At 35.9% G+C, this 24958-nt stretch overlaps 1 protein-coding gene across 2 annotated transcripts; it reads left to right on the top strand.

The window, feature by feature from the left end:
* The first annotated feature begins 314 nt into the window (after window positions 1-314).
* isl1a (ISL LIM homeobox 1a) lies at window positions 315-8499 on the top strand. Of its 2 annotated transcripts, none has more exons than XM_066712054.1 (6): window positions 315-472; window positions 1413-1602; window positions 3106-3365; window positions 4998-5284; window positions 6506-6673; window positions 7306-8499. In XM_066712054.1, the coding sequence occupies exons 1-6, from the start codon at window positions 445-447 to the stop codon at window positions 7420-7422; spliced, it is 1050 nt and encodes a 349-aa protein (XP_066568151.1). In that variant the 5' UTR covers window positions 315-444; the 3' UTR covers window positions 7423-8499. The 2 variants fall into 2 exon arrangements, with proteins under 2 accessions (XP_066568151.1, XP_066568152.1); XM_066712055.1 differs by having other exon boundaries at window positions 5001-5284.
* Window positions 8500-24958: the final 16459 nt, after the last annotated feature.

Consider the following 24958-nt stretch of genomic DNA (forward strand, 5'->3'; position numbering starts at 1 on the left):
AGTGACAGTGGCACACAAGAGCAATAGGCTTCTCAGAGAAGGAGTGGGAGAAGGATGGTGGAGCTGCAGACTAACTGGTGGACTTCAGGAGGTGTAATGTGATCATGGGAACAGCTGCTCCACCCGCTCATGGCCAATCAGCTTCACGTACAGATGACGTTACGTCAGGCCAATGGCGATGGAGCAGAAGTGGAGCAGAGAGTTTGAGTGAGAGATAAGGACAGGAGAGCCCCACCAGCAGGGAGAGTGGGCACTGCAGCGCGCGCATACCCAGTATACCAGCCCGGCACTGCGGCGCGCTCACCGTGCACAGCACACAGCACACAGCACACCAGCCCGGACTGCTCACCCACACACCCGCCAGGCAGGGCACAGGCCCCTTCTGGGATAAAACTGCTGCACATCATTTCCACAGTGGACCTAACACCACCCTACTATCTGGACATGGGAGACATGGGAGACCCACCAAAAAGTAAGTGGAAGTTTGTGCATTAAAAAGGCATGCGTTTTCTTTGAAGAAGAAGAAGAAGAAGAAGAAGAAGAAGAAGAAGAAGAAGAAGAAAAAGAAGAAGAAGAAACGGCGTGTGAGGTTATAACATTACTGAGAAGGAGTTATTTTATGGTGAAATGCAAAGTGTGCTGGTTTATCCGTGGAGTTCATGTCAAGGGTGTGTTGCCTTGCAATCTTGTCAGCTAATGCAATGGGGGAAAAGTTGCTGTGCGCACCCTCTAGGAAGTACAGAAGTGCTGGGGGTTTTTTCTCTAAAAAAAACATGCATTTATATCAGTGGTAAAAAAATGCACATCAGGAAGAGACTGGAACGGTCATATAATATGATCTCATCTGATCTGCTCTAGAGTAGATGACAATTTCTTAAATGCCCCTGTGTTATGCTGAAGTTCACAGTATGTTGGGCGAAAACGTGTCCTTGTGTACAGGGATAAAAACACCCTAATGGAAAATGTGTATACTTTATTTATATTTGTAAGGTAGCTAATATGAATGTTATTCATTATGTCAATAATAACAACTTTAGTAATTCAGGTAATGCCATATTTGTTTTATCAAAGGCTTCGAATATACAATATATTTCGTTTTGATTTGATTTCGTGTCACTACCGGTATGAATGAATACGTCCATTATTAGTGTTATTAATCGTAACTATTGTTATTATTATGATTAATAATAATATATGAAGGTAATACAATATTGTTACATTGTACTGTGATCACTAAAGGTATGAATGAACACTATGAGTCCATATGAATAATAACAATAATACATCAGATAACACGCTATCCGTGCGATCAAAAGCTTCAACTATGCAATACATGTGATGTCGTGTCACTAAAGGTGGCATTCCTGCTAGCAGTATCAGTGTGAGCCGGCTGACGGCTGTGTTTCGCGCAGAGAAGCGGCTGGTCTCGCTGTGCGTGGGCTGCGGGAACCAGATCCACGATCAATACATCCTGCGCGTGTCCCCGGACCTGGAGTGGCACGCCGCGTGTCTCAAGTGCGCGGAGTGCAGTCAGTACCTGGACGAGTCGTGCACCTGCTTCGTGCGGGACGGCAAGACCTACTGCAAGAGAGACTACATCAGGTAGGGCTGCTTTTCACATGCCACACATCATAAACCACTGCCATGTATGAGAGCACACCTTTGCACCGCTCACATCACAATGCCAAAGCACTGGCAAATACAATGAGCTTCATCGCGTTTCTACATTTCAAAATGTTTCAAGTTTGTAGTATGAAGTATGCGCTACAGATCACTTGCCTTATCCCGGGTGAAAATGAGTTCATTTGTATGAACTAACCTTCAGGTAACATCTGTTTTATTTTTACATTTTATGGGTTTGGATCTCTGTCCTAAAACCAAAGATCTATTTATGTATATCAATATATAGATGTGGCTTATTTCACTGTTGTGTCACTTATATTATCTAGGTATTTGTTTCTCTATTGATCTATTTAGGTATATACCCGTCATATTTGTTTTATTGTTTACATATAATACTATAAAATTGAGCAAAAATACTAGCACACATTTTCATTCTTTAAATCAACATTTGGATTTATTTGTTTGTATAAAGAATCTTAATACGTGGGCATACTTGAACCCTAGCAGAGAGATAAGCTCAATAACGCAATAAATACAAAACACGTCTTCTTTATAACTGGTTTAATCAAGCAACATATTATTTATTTATAAATATTGCATTTTCAGTCTCGTTATAGTACCCCGCTAAATGTACAATGATTATTATGATTATTATTATTATTACATCGCATTACAAACAACTTAAATATTAAAACAATGTATCAGCAAAACTGATGTATGTGAACGTCTGGATGTTAGTCATTGTGATTAAATAAGTCAATGCTCCTTATTTCAGGTAGATTTTTTATTTTATTTGGTCCTGCCATTTGAATTATATTTGCACTGTTTTGCTAGTTTGTAGTTATACTACTTAGTCATGCAATAAAACAATTGTAATACATAAGTAAACAATACAATGTAAAACATTAACCTTGATTGCCAAATGTGTTTTCTAAATAAAAAGAGGATGCTCTCTAAATAATTTGGTGCATGTTTAGGTCTTTTTTGTGAGGCATATTTAAAATGATATAGATAGGCATTCTGAACAATGTTTCCCTCCGATTATGATTTTTTTTTTTTTTTTTTAATTTGGATGAAAAGACAACTTGTGTGAAAGAAGGTATTTTTGTGTCACTGTCCTTACTGGTTTTACATGATGGCAAAGAGGGATGCACACAAGACATTTATCATTTATCATGCTATGGACTTATTTTTCTTCCATTTTACTTTTTGTATTTGAGCGAATTTTAGTTATTTTCTGATATATTTCTCTGTTTAGATGCAGTGGTTTCTTTAGACTTTAGACTGTGGAAGATAACATTTCCATACTGATCATATCAGCACACCGTTGTTGAAACGGGCTTTTGATTTTGATGTATATAATATTCGCAAAATGCCCAACAAGGGCACGCTGCAGTATCCCTGTTTTGATTCTTAGTCTCAAATCAGTGTGCATCTTACAGACTGACCTATCCCTATATCTCCTGGCGCTTTGTATCGCAGGTTATACGGTATCAAGTGCGCCAAGTGCGGCGTCGGCTTCAGCAAGAACGACTTCGTGATGCGGGCGCGGGCGCGGGTCTACCACATCGAGTGCTTCCGCTGCGTGGCCTGCAGCCGCCAGCTCATCCCCGGGGACGAGTTCGCGCTGCGGGAGGACGGCCTGTTCTGCAGGGCGGACCACGACGTGGTGGAGAGGGCCACCATGGGGGCCGGGGAGCCCCTCAGCCCTCTGCACCCAGCCAGGCCTTTACAGATGGCAGGTACGTTACTGTCACGTACAATAGCCAGCTGTAAGAGGGGGGACTGAACACAATGTTCTTTTATATGTTGTATATATAGTCTGTATAGGTATGTATTATTTCATATCATTATGTCAAGAGTTTAACTCCACGTTTACTTTATCTTTGTGGGCAAGATGAGACAATTTGAATAAAATTATATGTATATATTTAATGTACAGAAAATTATATTTAATACACAAAACTTTTTTCCCAAATACATTATGAATGTATGTATGTATGTGTATGTGTGTGTGTGTGTGTGTATCTATATATATATATATATATATATATATATATATATATATATATATATATACACACACCTCTTCATGTTAAAACAATGCACCATATCTAATGAATGCCCAATTCCGATTTCATTAAATCCACTATCTTTCAAAAAGTACATATATTTTTCATTTATTTGATTTTCGCATTACTCTTTTATTTTGATCATCCCCTTTCAAAACATTTGTAAAAACGTCATAATATTTCGTTTCGCATTTTTTCTGTTCCTTGCGTGACTTTAATAGCGACTTTAAAAAAATGTGTTTTATTGGTATTATTGGTTTTAATTTGATTATATACATATATATATATATATATATATATATATTACTAGGCCTATATAATTCATTTTAGGTTAATGCAAAATAATTAAAAACAAATACATAAATCTTCAGGCGTATCTTTCCAAGTACATTACAGTGAATGGGCGTCGCACCTGCCCATTAAAGAGAGCAAGCGCACAACTTTCAAGTGGGGGTGCAATTTAAAACCGTCAACAATAATCTGCACTAATTGACTTTTAAATGACACCAACTAATCTATTACTTTTATGTGATTTAATGCTCAGCTTGAGTCCTTTCACATTATCCATTTTTTATTTTATTTTATCAGTAACTCACTTGCTATGTTTCCATCATTGAATGACAATCTGAATTTCTACTTTGGCTACATGGTTTGAATTGCATCATTCCGAACGTTTCGTTACATGTAAAATGCACATAAAATAATGACAGCAACTTTTCCAAACGAGGCCACACACACACTAAGAAGAACCTTTTGGGTTTCCTGGGGTTGATCTTGTTGGGGGAACCTTAAAGATTCGTATACCAATGTTCCATGCAAACAAGGATCCGTAAAGAACCTTAAATAGATCAACTGCAATCATGTTTCTTAAATGATCCCTTGTGTTCCCTCCCGGTTTTTAAACGAACCCTTGAATGAAAATAAACTCACGAACAACCCAAAGGTTCTAAATAGAACCGCTAAAGAACCTTAACTTTGATAGCCGTAGGCCACCGATGGGCTGATAAGTCCCCACATGGAAGTGGCACCACTGTATATTTTTACAGGACAGTTAAAGCAATGGCAAGTTATCTCTAGTATCTACTTCCTTGCATAGAGTTTGTTTGTTGATTTAATATATTTTCATTGAGATAGGGTATTACATTTAGGAAGTTGTGCATATTTGTGTAGTAGCTACTCTACATAAAATACAGACCTTTATTGTAAGGGTGCATTTAAGTTATTTGGTTCAATTGTTACAATAACTTGCTTTGCTGGGTTCACTCTGAATGTGCTCAATCCTTGGCATCTCCTGTTTTACAGCAGAACCCATCTCTGCCAGACAGCCGGCGCTGCGACCACACGTCCACAAGCAGCCGGAGAAGACCACTCGAGTCCGGACGGTCCTCAACGAGAAGCAGCTCCACACGCTGCGGACCTGCTACGCCGCCAACCCCAGACCAGACGCGCTCATGAAGGAGCAGCTGGTGGAGATGACGGGCCTGAGTCCCAGGGTCATCAGGGTCTGGTTTCAGAACAAGCGCTGCAAGGACAAGAAGAGGAGCATCTTAATGAAGCAGCTCCAGCAGCAGCAGCCTAACGACAAAACGGTGAGGACCCGGACCTTTTAGAAAAGCCTTCCAAGATTGAAACTGTCAGAAGACGCACGGAGTTTGGATATGCCATACGGTGCACTTAAATAAAGCTATAGGGCATAAACATCTCCAGTATAATTCGCTGTATGGATCAAAACTATTATTTGTCATAGACACTCAATTTCTTTCTCTACACACCTATTCTATAGAAGCATCCAAGACGTGAAATCCAAAATATTCTGCAAGTCAATATTGCCCCAAGCGCTGCTGCAACATTCACAAGCAGGGCGATCATTGTAACAACAAACTTCCTCATATGAGCGAAGATACATACACATACACACATAATGGTGCATGAACAAACTTGATTCTAACCTTTCGATCACCAAAAAAAAAAAAGAATGCGTTAATATGCATTAATATGATTTGAAGCGAAATTGATCGAAAATAATGAAGCAGTGTAAGAGAATTCATCGAGATTTTGAAGGAGTTGCCGGAACACCGCAAACCTCCCATTACTGGACTTCTACATAATGCTCTATAATGCTGCTTCTACATAATCCTTCTACCTAATGGATTTAGAAAATCCCACCCTTTTTATATGAGAACATTTGTCTTTCACCAAAAGCTCTATTTGTAGTCCAAAATAATATTTGTATTAGAACAATGCAGTTAATGTTTTTTTTTTTTAAACGAAACTAATGCTTTATTACAGCCCTTATATGCAATAATGCTTACGATGATTTTGCGTATTCGTAAATATAGTATGTATAAAACGTATAAAGTGTTCTTTAAATATATAACATGTGGTAAGTGAAGTGGCTAAATGTATCCACATATATTTGTAATAATAACTATGAATTGAATTTTAAAGAGGCTAATATATTTCATATGATTCAGGCCCAGTTTAAGAATAATCTGGCTCTATTTCTTTTACGGCTGCAAACGTTGTGTGTTTGCAGACATCTTCTAAAAGTTATATCATGTTCTACGTGAGAATTTAGTTATACTAGGTATTTTATCTACCACTGCATATGCAGAGCAAAAAGATTGTTGGCAATGCAACTGAATGCAATGTCTTTATGCCATTTGAACTCTCTATGTTATAGGATAACTCAGCATTGCGTGTGGGGATTGTAGAAGGAGTTGAACACAGTAAAATTAGAAATGTTATGGCTGTTTTAACCCCCTCCGCGCTGACCGGCACTCATGCTAATGTCCCGGCGCTGTTTGCAGAATATCCAGGGCATGACGGGCACGCCCATGGTCGCTGCCAGCCCGGAGAGGCACGACGGGGGTTTGCAGGCGAACCCAGTGGAGGTGCAGAGTTACCAGCCGCCTTGGAAGGTGCTGAGCGACTTCGCACTGCAGAGTGACATAGACCAGCCTGCGTTTCAGCAACTGGTGAGTGCCAGCGCCAAGCACAAAGCCACACTGTACATACTGGCACAGTGCGCCAGGACACACACCTCTGCTATCATACCGCATACCGTACCACGGTGAAGAAATCGTTATGCAGACAGCACTGTGTGTGGAGTTTTCCACATGTGTGGGAAAAGTAAAATATATGGTTATTGTTGTTGTTAGAATAGTATATTTTGGAAACGTTTTTTATGGTTAAATGGATCAATGTTATGATATGTGTTTTTAGCTTATTTTAAGCAAGTTAAGATGACTCCTGGATTCCCCCGCCCCATTGTGTTTAAATTTCCCCGCTGTACGATTTTAAATGTATGATGTCATATGCGAGGGGAGTTGATCGATAGATATTGATTAGACAAGTGTCATTATTTTTTTAATCTTCCCAAAATGTAGTTTACAATTGTACCACCGGACCACCGCGTATGACTAATGCACTTCATCGAGTGAATTTAAACAGGATCATTTGTTGCGTATTGATTTTTAATGAGCTTTCTTCGTTACATGAATACATCTAATATTTTCCGCATATATGTATTTAATTAAAGTAATGTTCATAGGAACAGTAAAATAACCAGGACCAGATGTAATTCATCATATGTTCATGTCTTGTTTAGGTGAATTTCTCGGAAGGCGGGCCTGGGTCCAACTCCACTGGGAGTGAGGTTGCGTCTATGTCCTCCCAGCTCCCAGACACACCCAACAGCATGGTATCGAGTCCTATAGAGGCGTGAGGAATATATGGACAATTTCATATTCACAAAGGCCGAGAAAACGAGGGATTGGATCCTCTGGACTCACGGGGACTGGGGTTACTAACCAGTTTGCGAACTGGTTTCTCCACTAGACAAAACAAACAAGCCCTCCATTAAACTGCACGAAGCCTCTTTATCCAAACAACCCCTGGTTGTATTTTTACACTGTGAAGACAATCATGGGATTAGAAGCTGACTCTACTTCTACACACATCCAGGACTTCTTGCAAAAGGACTTCAGAGAAGATGACCATGATATAAATTCTGTGAGTTGCAGGGAAAGGGATTCATGTTGTCTGCATAGCTTTGACACAAGTGGATAGACCTATAGTCTCATCATGTTTCAATGGTGCTGCCTATGTTGGAAATGAAGTTGGTTACAGCCTTGCCAAAAACCAGGAAGAGCTCCATCTTTTCTGCAGTTCGGTGGACCTTGAGGACAATCGAGACCTGCAGAATGTGGCCCAATGCTGAAGAGGATCTTACTTGATGTCCAGATGCGCTTTGCAATGCGCAATGGTCAACTGGTCACCCAATGATTTGTTGGTCCTGCTTCTCTTACAGAGCTGATTCTGGAGATCCTGATCCCCAAAGATGATGGTCGGAAGGGGGCTGCAGATACTGCTTTTCCATTTTAGTTAAATTCTCTCCTTAAAAGCCCAAGTACTAAAGCATTGCAACAAGGTATACCTCTATTTTGCCACAAGCTTCGTGGGAATTTTGTGTGTGAATTTGTGTCCGTCCAAGAACTTTTTTCCCAAAGATGTGTATAGTTATTGGTTTAAAACAACCGTTGGTTAGCTCTGGAAAAAAGATTTTTGTTTGTTCTTGTACTGCAAAAAAATATAATTTATTATTTATTGTCGAAAGACTTGCCACTTTTCATGTACTTTTGTTTGCTGAAGTAAAAAGAGAAAAGATTGTACTGTGGTCTTTGGATTATCTGTCAGATTTTATGTGTCCCGTCTTTTCTTGAAGATGATGTAAAACAACGCCATATGTAGAAATATATCTTCAGGACTATTTCACTAATAAAAGTTTGACATAAGTCAAAAAGTGCAATAACTTTTGAGCTTTTTTTTTTCTTCTAAGACAGACATTTTATAAAACGGACTTAATAGTGTAGCCTATGCTGTAAAATTACGTCAGTGCTCTGGATAGAAAGTTTATAATGGCGTTGGTTGATCCTTATTGGGTTAAAAAGTAAAAAAAATGTCAAAATGAAATGTGTTATTTAATTTTGTGATAGCTATACGTTTAATACTAGGCTTACATAATACATATATATGGCAAATAGCTGTAAAATAAGGCACGCATTTAAACCTGAAACGCAAAAGAAGTGAGTAACCATTACGTTTTGTGTATTTATTTTTTATCCCAAGATAATTTCCCGAGAAAGTGCTTTAAAAACATTGCTTTACAAATATCAAAACTATGATATAGATGGCACTCGACCACAATGAGTGTAACATAAATCATAACTAGACTATCGTTTTATTTTATTATTTATTTAATAAAATGTTCAATTCGTATTACAAACAATATAATCGAGAAAAGCATTCAATCGCAACATGTGCACGATTCTACATATATGGGAAACTTAAATTAGTATTTTTCATATTAGTGTAGAAATAATGCATTCTCTATTATTTCATATTTGTTATAATGAAGAGCAATCGGGCATCATGCAAACTTGAAGATGTTTCTAAAATATATATTCAAAAACTTGTAGTAATAGCAATCAAAAATAATTCCTCTCTCTATATACATGTATTTACATGTTAATCTTAATAATTAATGCCTTTGAAAAGTAGTCTTTTAATAACAATATAATCAGTATGACAATTGCATTTATTTGTTTTGAGGGGAGGAGAATATTAATAAAGGTAAAATAAGAATGACACTGGTGAATACGTGTCTATAATGTCCTGTACGTTTCTTTCGTTTTATCCGGATACCCATCTTATATGTTAACCTGTATTAGTGAATTTAAAACGGATACAGTGAGGATAAAATAAAACACTCATAAGAAATGTCACAATCTAGTAGCACAAATATTGATTTAGACTGGTTATGTTTTGAGTATATTAAAATAATAGCATTTCAGAAAATTGCCAGTTTTGTAATAGGATTGGAATAAGAAAATTGTGGTGGGTCATTACAGTCCTATTTGAATGTAAATCGATTAGGGAAAATCATTTGGCCTCCACAGATCCGAAAGACATTGTGAAGGCAGAAACAGCCAGCATAGCCTGTGCGTCTTTGGAAACCAGTAGGGTGGTTTCGTTTTTAGGTGTATTTCTCAATCCTGTCATCAGACAATAAAATTTTGACCAAAAAGTTAATAACAAATGGAGGTCATAGTTGGTCTAAATGTGAGAGCAGTGGGAAAGTGAGTGATATACAGTCTCTGAACATGTGAATTTGGAGACCAAGAATATTGCAGGCTTATCCCTGTAATACACACAATATTACCCCAAGTGACCATTGTGATGAAGAATAGATGCAGTCTGTATGTGAGACATGTTTGGTTTTCGTTTCCTTTGTTTTGCTCTTGGTTTGTTTTTGCAAACCATTTATCCAAGAATTAAACAAAGTTTAATAAGAATAAGAATAGAACTAGATAGATTTTATTTATTATTAATATTATTGATTTGACAAGAGTGAAACGCTAGCTGACAGTTACACGTATCTTTAATAATAACTTTAATAATTTAATAATAATAAAACAATTATAATAAAGGAAATCCTAAATCAGAGCACATTGGTGAGTCTTATTTATCGCACATTGTCTTTCATCCTGTAATTGCAGGTTTGTATGTACTTTGTATGTAATTTCTGAGCTCAGACATGTTTGAGGAAGAGGAAGACAGGGTGTTATTGTACTTTTCTCTCCCGATTGAAGCTGATCAGGTCGGTGGATCTTGAAGACTATTCCAAACAAGTTAGACTGTGAGGTCCCGAGTCTAGACAGAGGTGGTGGCTGGGCGACTCCTTATCTCTCTCTGGGATCAGCTGAAAGGTCCTAAAAGCCCCAGAGCTGAAGGACCGAAAGAGGGAGACCGACCAGGATATCCCCAGAACAAGCATCCTACCTAGTGAAAAACTAGTGAAGTTTTTATTCGTCAGCCCTGTTCTGCACGTCAGTTGTGCATCAGCTTGATGTGCAAAGTGTCTTTGTTTTATTGCCCACATTGATGTACGGTGGACGTGATCAATGCTATCCCTAGCTTGAAAGGAAACTGACAGATGAAACTGACATTTTTATTCGTATTTTGCTTCTGTCACGGCGGTGCTGAAACTGAGAACCTGCAAAAGTATGCACACCCTAAACGGGAGCACATTCATCTCGAGACTCTCGCCATGGGGGCTCGAGGATAAATTAATTATGAATTCAAAAATGTTTAAACGCGGCATCAGAGTATTTTCTGAGGTGATGCATGAAGACTTACTTGGCAGAAACCCACCTTTTTAATCGGCTGGCCTATTCCTCGCAATTACAAAGGAAGGGCAAACAAGCAAGTGAGTCAATGCGTATATAAATAAATATTAAAATACGTAATGCATGCAGCTTCTGGCGTTTGTGCTGAAACTCTCACAGTGTAGCGCAGATGTTATTGTAACAACAACAATTCTAATTGTATTAATCTGTATCTAATATCATACTGAATTATAACCATTATATTCCACAGGAACACCACACACTCCTAACATTTTTTTTTCTGCTATGAGGTTCATTTTGCATTTACAAACAATTTAGCTTATGCTCCAGCTTCTCCGCGACCCTCACCAGGATAAGCGCTATTGAAAATGGATGGATGGATGGATATTTAGCTTATTTCGAAGGCAATGTGAAATAGAGGGAATTAATAGCTTCGTTATCTAGATACATATTTAAAACATAAAAATATAAACTCGGCTACAGTTTCTATGAAGGCTTATGAAGGACATACTACTATTATGCTACTCTGTCCTTATATACACATACTATATTGGGAAAAAAAAAACGAAACGAAGATTACAACTACAAGCTTTTCAATCAATTTCAAGATTCAATCAGTCAAAAAGTCTTTGTATAGCCCTTTGTCATTCCAAATTGTAATATTTAATACATTTTTATAGAACGTGCCTATTTGATTTTAATAATTATGCTCTAAATATCTAGTATATTCTGATAACTTTCACTTGGAAATAAATGTAAAGGTTAATTAGTCAAAAAGCATTCAGGGCAAAACAACATCAACAACAAAAACAAGAAACCCCCAAACAAAGAAAAAAAAATACTTTTCATTTGTTAACAATATGTAATTTGTATCCCATAAAACAGTAATTAATAAAAATCACAGATCCGTATCAAAGTAAATACAATGTTTAACTTTTTAAATACAAGACTCAAATTATTATGATTATTATGATAGAACCGACAGCACAGTCTAATTTACCAAGGACAACTTGAGATTGAAGCACAGCGCTGTCTGTGTATGCGTACTCAAACACACTGATCCATACGCACAGGCAGAGCTAGCATCTGCAGCTGCAGCTCTAGATTACTTGAGCTCGAAAAAGCTTTCTGAGCTGTGCTGTAATAGTGACCTAGCCAGTGCTGCATGACAGCATAACTTAGTTACTGCGGCACAACAAGGTTATTCTTAACCAAATTCTAACCACAATAATGCTCTTATACTCTCTGTAGAGGACTGTGGAGCATGGGGGGAATTGTGTATATATATATATATATATATATATTGAGAGAGAGAGAGAGAGGGAAAGAAACATTTAAAAACGAACAAAAAGAAACAGAGAACATGGAACAGAAGGAAAGTACTTATAATACATTTTTCTGGTCAAATAATGAATTGTCTCATGTTTGATGTGGTGGCATAGGTTTACCTTCTGTTACCATGGCAACAAATTGAGAGAAAGTAAAACACTTAACAAGTCTATAAACTGCAATTGAGTCTTGAGCTGTTCATGGATCAAGAACGTGTTCTCTATATGCCTCTGAAATACAAAACTATGACCACATTAGCCATAAATTCTATGTTTACAATCTCATTAGGGTGTGAACAATGAGATGACAAATGCCAGGTACAAAAAATGCTTAACCTGTTAAAGCAACATGGGGTTATGTGTCACCCTGTGTTGTCTGGAACCCCACTACCTGTTATTCAAATGAGCTGCATAAAGAGGCCATATCTTTTCAAGGGTACTCATCCCTTTATGTCCTGCATTATTTGACACTATCCATTTGGTTTGTGGATACAATTTCAGTTTGATATGTATTGAACAAACTGATCAGTGACAGATCCAATCCATGGGCATCTGTTCCCTTGCATCATGGGTTTGCCACGGCATGCTCTGATCTGGTATGAAAATTAACACTAACTGGATAAGCTAAGATAATATGTGTACATCTATGGGTCACGTGTCGAGGGGTTTGTCTGGCCCCTGGGTATCTCTTTACTTTGCTGACGATCTGTGTTTGACAGTTTGTATTTCGAAGCTGAGGTATGTGTGTCCATGGCTTAATTTCTGTCATTAGAGCAGTGGGACGCTGTGCAGTGTCAGTCTTCTGTATTTACTTTATTTCTTGCCCTTCTAATTTGATCATACTATTATGTCTTTAAGCATGATCATTTACAATTGCATAGTAAACTGTTAATATTTGATGCCAATATCATAAGAGAACTAAATATATTAAGCATATTTGTTAGTACACAGAAACTCCCTAATCATTCACAATTAACCCAGGACTGAATGCAATCAATAGTAATACAGTTTTGGATTTGCTTGCGTGTCATTAAGGTTTTACACCACAGACCTTAATTTATGTCAGAGTACTCCTAAAGTCACTTTGGTCTTAACTGAATGTCTTTTATGGCAGTTCAAAGAAAAGTAAGACGTGAATCTGAATGTTATCAATTGATTTCTTCTATACTCGTGGCTATGCCATGATTACAGTGTCACAGCAGATGCAAAATAGCATGTCTTTCATTTCACAGGCTTAAAATCTATATGAACACTGAAAGCAAAAACATGTTGTACTTAAGGCAGGGATGCTAACCGCTTTCAAAGCTACAACACATATTACGTATTGGTCAAAACAGCTGCTTTATTTTTGTTGTGTATGTTCAAACCCTGGATCTGAATCTGTATCTACAATATTTATGTTTATATGTTTATCAAAATACACACTGGTGACATATTCATCTGCACATTAACATGAAGTATATTCCATTTTCTTTTGGGCAAATGCGTATCCTTGCAGCTGTTCACTTAAGATAAAACATGGTGAGATTACCCTTAATTTCCCACCCAATGCTCAGATAAGAGGATAGCACACAGAAACGTAACCTTTCATTGCTTCAAACAGAACAATTCGTTTCCTCTGACGTGGTGCAATGTAAATATTATAATCTTGTATAAGAATATATGAGGTGTCCTCAAATCTCTGTTCAGAAAATGGGGTGAGAGTGTTTCGTAGCAATGAGTATTTGTTGAGTCACTTCTTCACCTCTTTACATCTCCCACTGTGAGGTTACTCAGCTGTAACACCAGCTCATCCCACAATGCCACAGTACTCAATTACATTTGCAACAGGAACAAAGAGGAATTGCTTCTGGTTTGTGCTAAACAATTGCTTGCCTCTATAACACATCGCTCTTTCTCTTTAGGAGTTCACTGTAGTGGTATTTTAATACTGAAATATGTATTTCACACATGCAACATCACACAAAGGGATGCTTTTCTTTGTACACTCAGATAAAAACACCATCCTGTCCTGTTTACAAAATATACATAAAAAAAACAAATACATATTTTAATTATAGATAGTCAAGTCACAATGCTATTTGTGTAAAAATATTTCATACCAACTTTCATTTAGAATAAAATGAATGTGGAAACAGCACACTGAGCAGACCCAGTATGAACAGCTGAAAAGCAGAGTACTTAAGCTTTAAATGTGCCCATTATTCCTCAGTCATGATCACTGTGGAAATAGGGAAAGAGGCAGGACAAAGGGTCTTGAACGAATACGACTCAGGTTTGGCTATCACTACAACTATATTCAGCTCAGCAACTGACTTGAACAAAAGCAGCACTGTACCTGTTGGAGGCACTGGGAAACAATGACAACCTGCTTGATGAGATTAGATTTATTTCTGAAACTGCAACTGGGATAAGGAATCCCTACCCAAAGTCCAGTTCATGACAACAGTATAATCCCAGCACACAGAGCAGTTCAAAAATTACTGACAACATCCAGAAAGTTGAGCATGTACCAAGAAAATGAACTGAAACAATTTGATTAAAAATAAATAAAAAATAAATCAACAGAACTTGTTTCTGACCCTCAATTTCTGTTTTTGTTTGTGATTTTAATTATAGAATGTAAAGGTCTGCAGCAAAGGAGAGTTGAGTTGCAATTAAATACATTAAATGTTCTTTGATTGTGAAACAATGTTGAGAATTGTGATCTATGGTGAGCAACACTGAGAAAAGTTACTTAGACATACTGTCTTAAATGCATTACATATTGGGAGAGGTAAACAGTCAACCATTCAATTAGTCACCTTACATTTATATGGAACATATATACCTAGTAAAATGTCTTGCGGTGCTAATTAAATAAAACATTTTTAAAGTTTTTTTTGTTATTATTTTATTTCAAGAACATTATATTTATAATATGATGAAGTAGAATGTAAATACAGAAATTAAATAAATGTACTCTGGTAAGCCAATGGGAAATTACATTTAATTAAAGTTTATTTTTATTTTTAAATGCCCTCTTATGTTTAAAGATGTATAACTTTTGTATATTGGTTTCTATTTATGGTACTTTTACTGTTACTGTTTACTTTTGTGTTACTTTAATCTGTGAAAGATTGTGTATCTAATACTGAAGGTAACAGTTTCTGTTACAGTCCTTCTTATATTGAAACCACAATATATTTGATTACATTGTTTCATATTTGTGCTTTGTCTTTTGCAAGCAGACCAAAATGGATACATATAAATAAATCAATTTAAAACACTTTATATGTGGTCACACATTCCCCTTCATCCAAAATTTGGTTGGGGTTCAATAGTGGGGAATACATTAAAATAAATTATTATTTATATAATTCTTAAACTCTGGAGGTCAATCTTAATCATTGGTTTAATTGCTTTTGTGCAGAGTATAGTGATTTTTGTGCACAGTTCACAGATTCCTGTGCAGGGATTTCACAACAACCGTTTAATGAAGCCATACAATCAAATTAATAATGTATATGATTCCATTTATTAAGCACAATAGTTAATATTTAATCATGTAGAAAATAATGGAAGAAAAGGAAAAAAGAAAAGAAATAATTAATTAAACTCTAAGTTAATAATCTAGAATGATCTTTACTAAAATGTGATCCACTAATAGACAACAAAATCAGAGTTAAACGTTCAGTAAAGAGAAAGACGCTGGTGGTTAAAGGTTATGCCTTAAGCGGGACACAACTTTCAAAGCTTGTGTGTTCCTTTGATACGGCCTTCGTGGTATTTGTGTTGTGTTGCAAACTTTGAAAAACTGAACACAGCGTGAGATGACACTGTTTTAAAAATAAGCCTTTTCAGAGATTTCAGTTGTCTGTCATCAGACACTGGGATGATGTTGCCGAGCCGAAGCAACTTGGAATGTGTTGATGAAGAGGACACTCCAAGTGCTACTTGTCAGCAGAACGAGTGTGAAAAAGAATGCTAAGAGCCTGTGGCAATATTGCTCTCCATAGTGTGGCTCACAAGGCAGGCTGGTCGATCCATGGGGAATGAGTCTTGGTGCTGAAAGGGTACACTTCAACCTTTCAATCTGTGCATGAGGCTCAAAGCAGCAGGGCTATCTAGCACTAGTTGTCTTGTGGCTAATTCCCAATTCATACGTTGAAGTCAGGTCATTCATAATATCCTCCCCAACAGGACTGAACATTATACATAAAGACACTTCAGGGAAGATGGATTTAGGCTTAAGTGTTGATTTATGGAAGTTATGTTTACTTTCATTAGCCTGTGTGTAGTCTTGTATGTGTGTGTGTGTGTGTGTGTGTGTGTGTGGAGGGGGGGGGGTCAGGTCTTTACTGAAAAGTATTATAATTGTTACTATTATATTTAAAATACAAAAAACAAACAATCAAGAAAGCTAACAAATAAACAAAACAATTAAATAAACCACAACACCAGCTCTCTAGCTCCTATCCTTTTGTGAAACACACACACACACACACACACACACACACACACACACACACACAAACATGCTCAAACTGTTGTTGTATCCAAAATCGCTTTTGCAAAACATTTACATTCTGTAACTCATTTTAAATACTTTGTACATATGTAGATGTGTCTGTGTCCAGAATTGCTACTGTTATGGCAAGCCAAATTATCATTTAGAGATATGTTAAATTAATTTAAAGATATCTTAAAATATTTAGAGAAATCTAAATCATTTAAAGATATCTGCAAATCAATAAGAGATATCTGCAAATAATTTAAAGATATCTAATTTAAAAGTACATTTAGAGATATCTCTAAATGATTTGCAGATATCTTTACATGACTACCTGTTCATTTAGAGATATCTTCAAATCACTTCCTGTATGTAGCCCAAGATTATATTTTCCTGTTAACTTGTTCATTCATTTCTATGTAACTGAATGAGGAAACAGGAAGTGATCATCTCAGCCAAAATACAGGAAGTCATTTGAAGATATCTTCAAATCATTTAGAGATATCTGCAAATCATGTAGAGATATATTTAAATGATTTAGAGATATCTTCAAATATATTTAGAGCTATCTCTAAATGATCATTTGTCTTGCCATATACTGTATCTGTCTCAAAACACTAATTTGTTATGATGGCCGTAAGCCCTAAACACACACACACACACACACACACACACACAGTTGACAGCAATGCACACCTTCATTGAATAAATGAAACATTCATGAGAAAATAGATCTACAATGGTATGCTTTTCTAACATTACAAGAAAGTTATTTTTGATCATCAATACCTGATATTACTCAATGAATTCCCATTATTGGTAAAATGAAGTGTCAAGTTTGATCTGATATGTTTTGTGAAAAGTCAAGAGTTTTGTGATTTGTTTCATTACAAACTATACAAATGTATAAACAACAAAGCTGTTTAAAACAGCAACAAAACAAACTTCATAATTTGACTTGTTACACATCATGACAAAGAAACAGGCTCAGCTGAACCAGCTGGGTGCATGCAGACAAAGACATTCAAACTCAGACACTATGAGAACACGACAGAAAAAACGTTTTCTTTGATTATTATTTTTTTAAACTTGTCTTTATTGCAAAATACATATTTTTAAAAATCCACTAATATATTGAGAACTCAGTTTTTGGTATGCGTCCTGGAAGTGACATTTTTCAATTGCCGAACCAATTATAATACATCACTTTACACAATGTCTCTAATTTATTTATTTTTACAGTATTAACATAACTATCACTTCCCTGAACACTTCAGAACAAAGCTACTACACATTAAAGCCCATAAAACAACTTTCACTTTTATTGCGCCTCAAGGCTTCTAAGGTCCTCTTACTCACAGTCTGATCATTAGACTGTTGCCCTGGAGTAACAGCCTGCCAATACAGAAGTCTTTTTATGTGTATTATGCAGCAAAAATTTGATTGTTACACTGGTGTTACAATATACACTAGTGTGTTAATGAAACCATAGTTATTGTGTTTAATCAAAATATGAAATTTGGACATAGACAGTTGACCTTAAAATATGTATCAATCAGTTGTAATGGTACTCTTGGGTTCAGCTTTACTCATTCAGACACCAGCAGCTGACTGTTGCTGCTCTTCTAATGCAGAAAGCCACCTTCATTAGATCTTGATCTGTTTGAAAGCACAGCTAAAGTGCAACAGATTATGTGGAAAGCAAAAGAAATGGGTAAATATTTTTTTGGGGGGATTACCTGAACACTTTGCAATGCAAAACATGTTATATAATATATATATATATATATATATATATATATATATATATATATATATATATATATATATATATATAATTATTTTTCATTTAATGTATTATTTATTATTTCAATTTGAAAAAAGTATATACAATTATTTGAATTACAATGCATTCTTCACAACTATATTAAATATATTAAATCCAATCAAATTTTAATTTGCACATATTTGTACATAATGTATTGCATTCCATTTTGCTCTGCTGCAGGCAACTGCTAACAGGATGGACTTATGTAAATTATCTTACCATATAAAGATATGATTGAAGTAAAAAAAGACATCCAGAAAACAGGTTTAGGGTACAAATATCAAACGTTTGATGTACTTGAATGAGACTGCACTTTGGCAATCTTTAAAACACAGTTATATTATAATACAATCCCTATGGAAAATAATATATAAAAAATAAATGAATACATGAAATCATTTAGATTTGCACTAAATGTACTTCACGTTATTATGGTAGTCACAAAAAGGTGATCTGACCAAAAATAGGTAGAATAAGGTTCTCATAAATAAATACAAGAGAGTAGTATAGACTTGTTGTTACATACAATATCTTGTTGAAATTCATTACATTTATCATGTTTCCCTTATATACCATTTGTTTGGGAAAATAATTTATAAAATAATGTATATTTTTGGATTTTAATGCTTTAATTGCCGCACCAGCTGCTTCTTACATGGAATGTGCGGATTTAATATTAATATATTATACTCCCATTCTAGTGTACCTATTAGAGATTGACTGACTTCCCATGACAGGATGGTGGTTGCAGAAGGTCCAAGCTTGGGGAAGTCATGTATTACAGGTCTTTATTCATAACAAAGTAATACACCAATAACTACCATGTACTTTTAAAAGAGAGAGGGGCCAATAATCTCTTAAAGGAAAGGTCTATTAAAGAAAAAGCAAACTAAATCAAAACTTCACTTTTTGTATATATATATCTCACAAATTCAATGTTTTTTTTTTCCTTGTATATGTTTTTCTCTACACCTGCGTGTAATCCAAGGGTATTAAGTGAGTCATGTAGGTCACAACGATCACCATGATACCATCTTGGGAACCAAGGCAACGAAATTTGCTTCAGAACAAATTCAGAGATCAAAAGCAACAACATAAACCCAAAGTAGTACTGGTCTCATGCTACGCTCTGAACCAAAAAAAATGAAGCATGAGTCAATAATAATAAAAAAATAACTTTCATATCTGAAAGAGAATCAAAATCTCTTGCAATACATTTACTTTGAGGTGTATTCAAACTCTTAATTAATAAATGATTCAGAAAAATTTGGGTGTACATTATTTTTTTAATTTGCCAAAAAACAATACTTTGGCTATCAGTCAAATCATTCACTTGAACACTGATTCAGTAAACAAGCATACTTATTGATCAATGATATCTCTTCAGATCTACAAACCAATGAAATGGCAGTGAGAAAGTTAACACACACCTATTTTGACAGATTTCTGACAGAGTGAGTGTTCAACAGACTCTGAAAAGATGATGAATAAGGATAGGTTAATGAACAATATAGATTAAACTACGAGTTTATGAGTGACAAATAACATTGTTTCTAATGAAGGGTCTGCATACTTCAGCTATATTCTAAAGACACAATGTTCATTTTTTCACAACCTTTAAATATGCCAACAATAAATGACAATATAGTACTTGCATATTGTAAGAGTTTCTTGAAGACCCACCACCTTTCTAACTGCACCTTCCATCCTTTTCCTGGTAGGGTATTAACCATCCCATTAACCATATTATATGTCTTTCTTTCATTGCTGTTGTCTTGTAGAGATGGAAAACATTGAACAATGCTACTGATTGGGTTGTTTCAGTGCACACACTCCATTTATACCCAGTTGCAATCAAGGTGACTTCCAGAGGTCTTGTCAAACTTCCAGATGACCATAGAGCAGTGCAGTATATTTAGACTCATCAGTCTTACACTTTTCACACAGAGAGAAACAAGAGATGCATTCTGTGCCATGGGTTTTCAAACATGCAGTGAGTGGACGACAGGAGACCCTAAACGGCACACTTCCAATATATCAAATACTCTATATTATTAAAACAATAATGTTTCAAGAATAAATGGATACTATATTACAAAATTAAAAAAACACTCAAATCAGTGGCCTTGGAAGATATTGTAACCTAGGAGTTAAACAACTGGATAAGTCCACTGCTTAGATTATGATTTCCCAGTGGCACATATCTCTGGCAGAGTGTGTGTGTGTATGTAGAGACCAGCTCAATAGAAAACACGTTTGAAGCAGAACTAATCAAGCAGAAGCAATGTGTGATTTTTGTTCTTCCTCTCTCTCTCTCTCTCTCTCTCTCTCTCTCTCTCCCCCCCCTCCATCAGATAAAGCTGAGCATTATGACATTGGCTACGCTCAACAAGGTCAATTTACTGTGAAAAGACAGTCGCAGTCTGTGACTTCAAATAAACTTTCATCTTACCTACCAAATGAAAACAGGATTTACCTTATGGCTTTCACTGCTGAATAGGTAGAATGAAGTGGACAATTCAATTAGGATACACACTCAAATTCCCTTCTGACTGAACACTGGCATCTTCCTCAGGAGGGGCAGCAGCCTGCAATGCTACTAATTGATCTGTTGAAAAAGTACTGTGGTTGATCAAACAAAATGTTTCTATCTTTGTGTGTATGCGTGAGTGTGTGTTTGTGTATATATATATATATATATATATATATATATATATATATATATATATATATATATATATATAACACTTTCAGAGAGTGATTATGATTAATTAGCAGTTCTTCGTATCCGGAAGAGTATTTTTAAAAGTAAGGTTTACCATCACATTTATTTATAAAAAATTACCACCTAATGTTTTGAAGTGATTTTATAGCTTTAATAAATGATTCAAGTACACTTAAAACAGCAAACAGGTGCCAGAGCAAAACCCTTCAAATTCAAAGTTAGATGTCAGCTAATAATGACAATGCACGGAGTATGTTGGGTAATAGTCACTGCAGTGAACACTACAGAGGTCTGGTGTGTTTACATAACCCTCACAAGAGTGGAAGTGAATTCCTTTTTAAAATAAGTATTTTTTTATGTATTTATAAATACAATATGAGGAAATCAGGGACTAATATGCTTCCACTTATGTGGAACAATTACAAAATAACAACAATCTAAATACATTTTTAAACATCTGAAACTAAAGTGATAATTTATTTCACTAATTTGTTCAGTTTCAGTGAAATTCTATTGCAAATATAAAGGAGATTTTTGTTTTGTTTTAGTTTAAAAAAGATAACCTTTGGATGTCTGGGGGAAAACTTTACAAAGAAGATTGATAATTACTTGTTTATAGTTTTCCTCCTCGGGTTGTTAAATAGGGGATCTTTTTTAAAAGCAGTGGAAAGACCCCATTCTACTTTTACCCTTTTGGCTGATCTCCAAAACAGATAGCTCTTATAAAAAATTAAACAAGGGTACACCTTAATCATTTGTTCATGGACCCAGTCAACTGAGACAGCCATGCACTAATGCTTCCAGGTTCAATAGACCTTTCCATTATTCCTCCTCAACCATTTGTGCTGATAATGATGCTTAGAGGCAGGTGACCACGATAAGAGGCCCGAGAGCTCTGATTCTATGACTGCCACACAGAGAATAAGGTCTGTGGGCCTACAGGTGACTTTGTCTGACCAACACCAGTTTCCTCGCATGTATTATCTGTCCATTTACTTCTTCCATATCAGTTCCGTGAATTGCTATCCTGTTTCACAATGTTCAACATCATCTGAATATGACTCAGTTCAAGAAGGGCTTAGTTACAGGGCTGCAGGGGCTACTTTCTGTGGCATTGAATACAAGGACAGACAATTATTGCTGTTAAGTATAAATTAATTTTTAAACTACACCTACAGCATGCCGTCTTATCTTACAGTCTATTCAGAAGAGCGTCTTATACCAGAACAATATAGTCTGTGTGAGCCGCTTCTCGATTCGTGTGGATTTGAAATGCACTGATCGTTTTTGGTGGGGAAATATCTGGATTGCTTTGTTTCAGGTATTTTTAAGGAAGCAGAGAATGAACACTGTCTGTGTATTTGGTAGAATTTTTTTTTTCTGCTTGTATTCCCTGACACTCCCTTTGGTGATATTCCCTTAAATAATACTAATACTAATACTACTAATAATATGGCATTCAGTATAATGTGGATCCATAAATTATATTAAATGTTGCCCAGTCACTGTTTCAATAAATGCCCCTCAGTAACTGATTTGTTCTACTATTAGCTGAGTAACCTGCACTTACTCTAAGCTTCAGCAACATTTCTCATTTCCTTGGCAACCAATATCAGATTAATGGTCGAGAACCGGCATCTTTGTTCTTCCATAGGCCGAGCTTTAACTGCATTATCATTCAGTCTGGCCTGTTTGTTCAAGACTTCAGAGAGTTTCTGGATTTGTCACATCTCTAGGATCCCTTGACCAACATGTTAGAATTTGTCTGAGTGATTGTACTAAATGACTCAAAGAGAATATATTCATATCACAATCGGTACGGGAGGGTAAGTGGCTTAATATTAAGTCATGTAGATGCATTTTTGGCCTGATGTGAGAGAAAGTATTTCTAGTCCAACAAACAGAATTTTCTTTAACGCATTATCTAGGCATAATAATAATAATAATAATAATAAGAATATGATAAACTGTATATTTCTGGGTCATTGTAGATCTAAAAACAGTTTTGTGCTATTTTGTATACTTGGGTGCTTTTATTGCCCTATTTATAAAACAGAGTTACTCACCATGCTGTTAAAGACTATTCTATAAACTTATGACCCTTGACTACATTACATAGACAAGCATTGCTCAACTAACATATATTTATCTCATCGGTAGAATAATAGTCACAGGGTTCCCTCCCTACAAAATAGTTTCTGATTGGCTACTCATCCTCATTAAAAAATAAGAGGCTGTAGTGTTATTTGGCCACACACAGGGACAATGACTTTAAAGAACGTAACACACTGTGAAAAATCTAAAAAGTTATGTTTTTAACTTTTACTTAACTTCTAACATTATGCATGCACACAAACACACATACAGGTCTTTTTAAGACAGCTTTTATAAGAAATGAACTGGAGAGAAAAAAAAAAGTATTGCGGATTTCAAGACAAAAACAATAAAGTGAAGACTGACAGTTACCAGATCACACTATAAATACCACACAAAGAGACCAGACGCATGCCTTGCTCACTAATCTAGCCGCTCCAACAAAAAAAAAAAAAACGCCAGGGTAGCAAACAGTGTGAATAAAAATTTCAGCAATTCTGCACTGTTCAAAGAATGACAATTAAATTGTATATATGTGAATATAGGATTAATAGGCTTTAGTGTGGAAATATTGGAGGGGGGACACACCCTCTGAATGTATGTGTTTAAGTGTTACCAGGGTTCAGAACAATAGTGGTCAACACAAATTCATTAATGTGCGTTTGCATATAGTTTGTGCATTTTCATTCACATACATGAAGAATAATGTATTCAGTGTCTCTTTTCGAGAGTAGCCTACTTGTCTTTAAACAGAACACAACCTGTTGTGTACTATAGCCAACACATATATTTTTCAACAATATGAAAGGTTTAAAATCAATTAGTGGGACCCTTTTTTCGTACTGTATCATTCCCCAAACGAAAACTAATCCCATGTAAGACCCTGGCCCACCTATTATTTTTTTCAATACCAAGCATGATCACCCCCAATCCACCCAGCACATTGCCCCTGGTCATTACAATCCCAAATTATTCGCTGCCACTCATTAATATGTCTTGATCATTAAATTCAAGTGAGACAATATGATTGCTTTCCCAGTACACAAATCTGAAACGTACTTGGCCTTCAGAATGATTGTACTCAAATGCACAAGCTTTCAGAGAGTTTTCACCTCCGTTATTAATACTTTCGTTCTCTGATATCTAGGTTGCAAACACTACAATCCATGTTAGAAACAAACAAAAACAACAACAAACAAAAAATCTTGACTGCAAATCACTGAATAGGCACTTACCAGTTGTGCATATTTGCTATGAAATTGATTCTTTGCCCCCATGGTTTGTATGATGACTGAGGGCATTCCCATTCATATTGTCATTTTTCAGCAAAAAAACTGACAGGAAAAGCAAAACACTCACAAAAGCACAACAATACTGTATAAGGGTAGGTAGCGAATATCCCAATTTCCATTAATAGTCCATTCCATATCCTTTTGTTTCCAAGCTTGGATATTTATTTGTGTTCATGAATTATTCAAGCAAAAGTACTTTCTGGAAAATATACTAAATAAATACAGATGACAAGAAAATGTGATGGAGAAGGATTCATTTTGGTTTGTTTGTTATTAACAAAATACACCATGTGAAATGAAGGCTACTTACAGTT

Source organism: Amia ocellicauda, chromosome 8 (assembly GCF_036373705.1).
Source record: "Amia ocellicauda isolate fAmiCal2 chromosome 8, fAmiCal2.hap1, whole genome shotgun sequence".
Classification (NCBI taxonomy): domain Eukaryota; kingdom Metazoa; phylum Chordata; class Actinopteri; order Amiiformes; family Amiidae; genus Amia; species Amia ocellicauda.